General features: G+C 37.9%; 1 protein-coding gene across 3 annotated transcripts; it reads right to left on the reverse strand.

Annotated features, from left to right (window-relative positions):
• Window positions 1-90: 90 nt before the first annotated feature.
• On the reverse strand, window positions 91-7,742 carry hnrnph3 (heterogeneous nuclear ribonucleoprotein H3 (2H9)). 3 transcript variants are annotated; one of them, XM_052150710.1, is made up of 10 exons: window positions 7,446-7,742; window positions 6,664-6,773; window positions 6,387-6,545; window positions 6,072-6,215; window positions 3,354-3,492; window positions 2,699-2,883; window positions 1,065-1,264; window positions 845-980; window positions 659-715; window positions 91-528 (listed from the first exon to the last, which is right to left on the reverse strand). In XM_052150710.1, exons 2-10 carry the CDS (start codon window positions 6,749-6,751, stop codon window positions 455-457), a joined length of 1,182 nt encoding a protein of 393 aa, XP_052006670.1. In that variant the 5' UTR covers window positions 6,752-6,773; window positions 7,446-7,742; the 3' UTR covers window positions 91-454. The 3 variants fall into 3 exon arrangements, with proteins under 3 accessions (XP_052006670.1, XP_052006669.1, XP_052006671.1); XM_052150709.1 differs by lacking the exon at window positions 7,446-7,742 and adding an exon at window positions 6,891-7,232; XM_052150711.1 differs by lacking the exon at window positions 7,446-7,742 and adding an exon at window positions 7,035-7,231.

The following is a 7,742-nucleotide window of genomic DNA, read 5'->3' on the forward strand; positions in this document are numbered from 1 at the left end:
GGAGCAGCAAAAACTGGAGAAGATTCAAAATGATTTTATTGATGTTATTGCTTTTGGAAAGAAAAGAAAAGTGTCTCTTTAAGTTCAATTTCACACACAATTTATTGATCGAGCTATTCATACTCAATTTTGAGTCAAAACACATACAAAGCACATATCTTTTTACTAACATCTTAAACAGATATATTTAATATAAAATTTGACGAGCAAAATGTTCAGTAGCTGGTCAAGCTATGCAGCAGTTTAAATATATATATCTATCTATCTATATATATATAGATAGATAGATATATATGAATAGATAGATACAGATTTACTCAAAAATGTCTTTGAGCTTAGAAAATATTTTGGGCATATTTTATATGAACATGTGAAATCATTTGTACAAAACGACCTTCCAAGTTGGAAGCTCCAACATTGGGTTCAAAAGTTTATGCATTAATTGTAATCATCCTCAGAGCATTCTTCTTAATCCACTTCCTCGAGAACCCATGCCTCCAGAGTTGCCATAGAAACCTCCTGTGCGACCTGCAGTGTTTTATCCCCCCAAAACAGGAGACAAATTTGAACTTTGGCTTCACACCTTTTTAAATTCATGCAATTAAATTAAATGAAAATGTAATGTATAATAACAGAATATCCATGCAGTAATACTGACCCATTTCAAATGGCTCACTTGAAGCTGAATTCAAGAAAAGCTCTATGTAACGATGCTCTGCAAGGAGAATGACAATGCAGGGAAAAATAACTTAAAAAAAGAATCAGAATGACAATAGTGCATTTTGATTTACAGTAGACATGATGATGTAGGTTAATAGTACTGATAATAAAAAGGACAACATACGCATATGATTCTTGTCTTTTGACATGGCAGACATAGCATCTTCATGAGATCCAAACTCAACGTCTGCCTCTCCTGTAGACTTTCCATTGGGCCCTACATCAATGTGCACTCTCACAGGAATTAAAGGAGCAAAGAACTGAAAAAGGGTAAAAATATCTTTAAATTAAACATAAACATAAAAAAAAAAAAAAAAAGATTCACCAAAAAATGTATCTCTTACATTTGCAACATCTGCGTCTGTAGCACGAAAGGGAAGGCCTCTCATGTGAACAAAATGGCCGCTGTGAAAGCCAGAATTTGAATCGCCGCTGTAACCTTGACCCCCCGTTCCTCTTCTTCTATCACCCCGCATGCGCTCCTCAAACATTCCATTACCAAAGCGGTCCTTGAAGCCATTGTAACTGTCAAACCCACCATATCCTTTTGAAGGAAAAATTTATCAATATACTTTTGAATGGGGTCTTAGCTACAAATAGCTGATAAATAAGTCAAATATTAAGGCTTTCAAGTTATTACAATTTTAAACCAAATTAATTACATCAAATGCCGATTAATTAATTGAATACAATATTTGCAGAGAAAGGCCCCCAAATAAACATTTTTCAAAATAACGATTAAATAATTATAAATGTGTTATACAGTATATAAAATTCAGAAAATTAAAATACATTACATTATTGAGGCAAACGAGTAAAATATTGATTAGGCAATACAAAAGAGATCTTTGAGTGTCTTTTAAAAAAGGAAATACTGTATATTGTCTATTCCATTTAATTGAATAAGCTTATCATTGCCTACAGTCTACATCAATCCATTTTGCAACTGAGTGTCTCAATCTATCTGAGGTAGACTTATTATAAGGGCATTTCTAAGGACGCATCTATGTACACATCAGTCGGATGCCTTTTGATAATCTCATTTTGGTTGCATTGCATCATAAGTTTTTTTAGGACACTAGAAAAAATACATCGAGAGCCTTGCAAGACCTCTGTATTCGGAACCTTCTTCCAGCATTCTTGAACACAAGTGTGGTTTGTTGCCTCTACAGCTCCACATTGCCTGTAAAGCTGGAGTTGTGCTTACTGTCCCCTGCTGACTGGGAATGTTTCTCAATTTTATGTTCTTTTATTTTCGTGGACTCGTTCAACGTCATTATCCACTGCCGAAGTTCAATGTCAATACTCAAGAACGCAAGTTCTGAGAATGCATAAAATTACCCGGATGTGGTTTTGATCAGGCCGAATATCGAGGATGCATCGGATGGCGACTTGTGGGCAAGAACTTGGTACTACGTGGCAGACGAAAGACATTTATCGTAGTGTTATACCTCAAGAGTTCCCCACTCTTTGCTCGTGAAAGTCTGAAGCCTTGTGAGAGTTGTTATAGTCTATTAAAATCATGCCTAAAAAACAACACATTTTGACAAAGTAATAAACACATGGAGGAAACAAGTGATTACAGACTTTATTCTTTTAATATGTCACTAGTCCGGCACTACCCCCTTTTGGAGTAACTCTGTCCTCTTTTGGACATTCTGCCCCCATTTGGAGATCTTCGGCAAGCAGCTATACCTACTTGTAAAAACATGGTAATTCAAGCTTGAATTGCTCTGATGGTAGGAAAATTCCTTATTATGGTCTGGGGCATGAGTAATTGTGTACATTTTTTAGCGCTTTGTTTTTTATATTATTAATCACACTGAATTAGCGTTTTAGATCGACAGCCCTACCACATACTATTCTGTTCCAGAAAATATATATCCATTATTTACACAACATGGTTATAACATTGTCCTGAACCCACTTGTCAATCTTTTGAACAAACCCAAGTGAGAACACTAATAAAATACCATACCACCACCGTAACCGCCTCCACTGCGCATCTGGTCCAAGACAGCATCTCCCCTTCCAGGCCCGAAGAAGCCCCCGCGTCCCATAATACGTCTGTCATATGGACTAGGCCTCTGTGCCATCATTCTCCTGGGTACTTCGTAGTACATGCCCATTTCATTTCGGCTGCTCTTGAAAATCTCTACGTACCTAAGTTTGTTTGAAATGCAGAGTGTTAATAAACTTGACAAATATAAGCTGTTGAAAGAGTTTAACAGCAATGAAGAGGGCTAAGGGGAGACAGTATTTGGGAACCACTGTCATTATGGCATCGCTATAACTGACAGTTTATTGTCGGTTACTGACAGTTTTTAACCAGATGAAGCAATAAGTGTCTAAAATTCTTCACACAAGTGCTGAAAATGTAACTAACATAAAACGTGTTTTAAAGTATTTTATATAAGCCATTCTAAAGAAAGGCTCCCCTGATTCTTCAGTATGAGTTGTCCAGTCATATTTATATTGATATTACAATACCATCATTTCTAGTTTTCCCCCATGACACTGTTTTAACATGTAATTAAATTATACATTCCAAGAAAGATTCCAGACAGATACATGACCCCCCCAACCCACATTAGAGATAGCATTATCCCCCAGCCCAGTCTTGCCAGCCCCACCTGTGCCCTATTCTTTCCTTGTGTTTCCCCAGGGCCTTTTCTGCTATCTCCTTTGAGGCAAACTGCACGAAGGCTTCCCCTGTGCTCCTCCCCTGGTAGTCCATCGGCAATGTTATCCCATTTGGCACGATTTTCAACCCTTTAACCCAAGGACAAATAACCCCACATGGGGAGACATGTTAAAGAGCCACAACATTTTCATCTGCAAAAAACAAATCCCCACCCAATTTAGCCCCTAAATAATTCCCTATTTCATACAGATAAGCCCTAGAGCACACCACTAAATATATGTTTCATCCACACACATTTTTAAAGTTTTTGAACAAGAGAATTACATAAAAAAAAAAAAAGAAAATCAACACAGATCAAATTAGGTATCACAGTAGTGCTGTCTCAGTTTCTGGTGATATTATTAAATTAACAATGTAAAACATCTAAAACTGACAAAACTATTTTGGATTATACAAGTTAAAATGAAGCTTATATATATATATATATATATATATATATATATATATATATATATATATATATATATATATATAAAAAGAAACCTTCAAAATACAAGTTGACTGATTATATAAAGGCATAATAAATCAGGCTGGGTAAATATTCATTTTAACCATCACGATATCGATTCTTAATTCCCAAGATCAATCTTTCACTCTAAGTGGCAACCTTCTATAATGCAAGTAAATCACTGGCGTGTGCAAACCTAATCTCACACTGTGTGACTAAAAATGTCTATGATTAGCCACTGGCTAGTACATGTTCAGATTTCACTCACCAGTGATTGAGTAGTGAAGAAGTTATTAGCACAGAGGTCCTTTCACTGCGTGTTGAGAGTAAAAGTTTGGTTTAACTAGTTTTGTGTGTCCAAAGACAAGGTCCACGGACCCATATGTCATTGAATAATGTCTTATTTAATACACTTTCTATTCTTTACAGTCAACTGTTAAAAAAAAACAACAAAAGAAACATTTAGTTCAAATCACACATGGATGCACCAAATAAACCATGCACGGCTTTTGTTATATATGCTTACTGGCTGATGCCACTAGTCTTAAAGAGACCATACCGAATAAGCACGTGTTCAACATATAAATGTAAATGCTTGTTAATAGTACAAATTATTAAATTAAAAATAAAAATATATATATGCAATATCATGGATGCAATTTCAAGGCTAATTCAAGACATATGTCTCAAGATTGATGGAATAGACTGAATTTGAAAAAATAAAAAAAATTTAAAGCTAAAATGTGACCAATTTGATAAAAAAACTAATGATAAAAATAATTTGTCAAATTAATATTTTCAAACGGTACCTAGCAAGGTTGCCAAGAAGGTTCATTTATAATTAAGAGCATTAGCTGAGAGAGAACTTCCTTTATATCTGAGCAAAATATCAATATCCAAATATCAGTTGTAAAACTGAGCACTGCTTCGGGAACGGCTTGTAACCATACCTGTCAACACTCCCGTTTTTCCCGGGAGTCTCCCGTTTTGTTATTTCTCCCAAAAATCTCCCGTAATTTGTATGGCCCAAACCACGTTATATGAATAAATCACATCAATATATTATTCCAAGGTGGTCCAGTTGCCAGATCTTGAATGAAACGCATCCTACTCACACAATCGACACATCATACACATTACAAATCATTTATGACCTCAATCTGGCAACCTACAACCCATTTGCGCTGTTGATATCTGTGCAGGCAGTAGACGCAGGATGTTAAATCAAGCATCACTGGTAGATGGGAGGAGAAGAATCAGCTGGTGCTCCGGTGAAAAAACTAAATATACATGTACATTTAACAACAGCTGGATGGAAGAATTTAATTTCATATCCCGAAGCCATATCGACAATGCCCACGCCTTTTGCAATGTGTGTCGCACTGATTTTAATATCAGACACGGTGGGGAAAATGACGTTACTCAGCACATTAAATCACAATGGCACAATTTGTATAGTATTTAGCCTGCCTCTGCCATCCAGCACCCCACCACCCAAATGTTGACAGATAACAGGCTGCGTGTGTGACATGACACGAGATTAAACAACTCGGGCAACGCAAAGTCGGAAAGTACATCATACTCTGTATCGAGGAAATGTATCAGATTTCTGAAGCCTCTGTCCTCAACTATGGAGAACAGCTGGTCATCCAGGGCCATGAATTCCATAACTTTCCTCGTAATTGCTTTGGTCTTCTTTTCGCTGCTCATTCCAAGGAATGATAGGAGAGGCTGCTGACTTGTGACTGGCTCTGAGCTCTGGCTAGCTTTAGCTGCTTTCACTTTTTAGCTTCTTTTTTAAAAAGGGCATTTTCAGCTGGGTGTTGGTGTTTTAAATGTGTAATTACGTTTGTTGATCCGAAAGTTATTGTGGTGGTTCCCCCACGGTTTACTTTGGCCTTACAATTATTACACATTTCGAACTTTATGTATTCTTCACTCACAGTGAAGATCTTCCACGCCAATGACATGTTTACATGCGGCTGTGACATTATTGCCTGCACCGCTGGCAACAATACGGACCGGCTTGGAATCGGAAAGACATGAGGCAGACCGGCCGGTCACCGGTCCGGCCGAGCATGCGGAAAATCGGCTAATTCCGGTCCCTGGCCGGTCGATCAGTGCATCTCTAATACAGACTGGTCTTCCTGGCAATATCTGCAAGTATGGGAAGTGTTATAAATGTGAAACAACATATACCTGAAAAGAACTGTACAATTTCTTCTTTACTGCAGCCGAAAGGCAGTCCTCTTAGCCGTAACATGCAGCCAATGCAGCTATCGTAGTCTTTTGGGCCACTTTGTTTTAGCACCAGATCCATCTCCCTGCGGTTGGACTTGAACACTATGGGAAAGGTCAAGTAATACATAGGCCTAATCATCAAATCAATGCAATTAATAAATATCCTACTAACAGAAGCCCAAATTACATCTCATATGCTTTGACAGTGCTGTCTGTGCAATAAAATATGATAAGAGTTCATGAGATCAAAAAACTGATAGAAGTCAAGTGTACCTTCGATGTAACGATGTCCCATGTATTTGCGGTCTTTAGCCAGAGCCTTTTTAATGTCTACTGATGTCTTTAGCTCCACAAATGCCTCTCCACTCGGCCTTCCCTCATTGGAGGAGAAGGTAAAACACACTCCATTCACTTTCCCCACAATGTCACAATCTATCCAATTTAAAAGGGAAAATAATGTTCACAGGTCTTTTTTCTGTAAACCCACATTTATTTATATTAACTACAGAGAAAACTACAAAAGATGCTTTCAGTTAGAGTGTATGCATACCAGAGAAAAAGGAGGCCACTTCCTCTTGTGTGCAGGCCCAAGGCAAACCACGGATCCGCACCACATATCCTTTATCTTTATGAGACATGTAGACCTGGTCAAGATTGTAACTGGAAGAAAAAAAAAATACGCTCACAAAATCTAATGAACAACCATGGTGTAAAGGGGTCTTATGTCTTTTGTAAGTGTCAAATATGGGCTTTGCCAAACCCGAGTGAGCTGCCTACCTGGACAGCATGGGGCCAAAAATGCAGTCTAGGTAAGCAGCTCAAGTGGTTATAAAACAAAGCCATATTGTCAAGAGCCAAATCAACAGAAGAAAAAAAAAGTCCTCCCACACAACATGTTTTGATCTAGTTGGGAGCACTGACTTGCATATAACACGACTGGAACCTTCTAATACATGTTAAATCCTTCTAATACATGTTAAATTAGTTGGATATCTAGCCAGAGAACCACTCCTTTATGTTAAAATACAAGGGCTTTAAAACTGTAGTGCCTAGCAAACAAAGTCCATAGGTTGGCATTCCGAAACAGAAGCCGAAAACGGCTTGTGAACTTCAAGCTGAAGGACTTGAACACACGCGAGATGTTTGTCTGACAAGAAGGAACCGACAAGTTGACAATTTCCGGGACGAAAACCAGCTCTTAAACGATCCAAAGTATTTCATTTATATTTCATTTATATATATAAAGATTGAATAAACATTTGTCAATTAATACATGAAAAATGCAATATACAGAAAAATCTACACAAATATATTTAATGAAGAGCTTCTTACCGTTAATCGTCTGTCCTCTTCTGCAGAGCGAGTAGTCGAAGTATCGCGAGAACACGGCCTGTCGAAGGACATCGACCTTTCTGCAAACAGAATCATGTGCCCTATTGGCAGGGTTGCCAGATTGGGCGGTTTCCCGCCCAATTGGGCGGTTTTGCAATATTTTTTGCGGGCAAAAATTGGTTTGGGCGGGTGGATAAAAATTGGGCTGGTTTCGGATCAGTTCGGCGGGTTTTTGTAGCCGAAAGATCGGTACTTCAGATCCTTCTTTCGGCGACTCTGTTCAGTAGCCTACTCTCA

This window comes from Xyrauchen texanus, chromosome 20, assembly GCF_025860055.1.
Source record: "Xyrauchen texanus isolate HMW12.3.18 chromosome 20, RBS_HiC_50CHRs, whole genome shotgun sequence".
Lineage (NCBI taxonomy): Eukaryota > Metazoa > Chordata > Actinopteri > Cypriniformes > Catostomidae > Xyrauchen > Xyrauchen texanus.

Coding starts and splice junctions, on each gene's coding strand:
- hnrnph3 (XM_052150709.1), bottom strand. Junction 6,546..6,663: donor AGTGGCCTCCTTTTTCTCTG/GTATGCATACAC, acceptor TAAATTGGATAG/ATTGTGACATTGTGGGGAAA. Junction 2,884..3,353: donor AAGGAAAGAATAGGGCACAG/GTGGGGCTGGCA, acceptor AAACAAACTTAG/GTACGTAGAGATTTTCAAGA.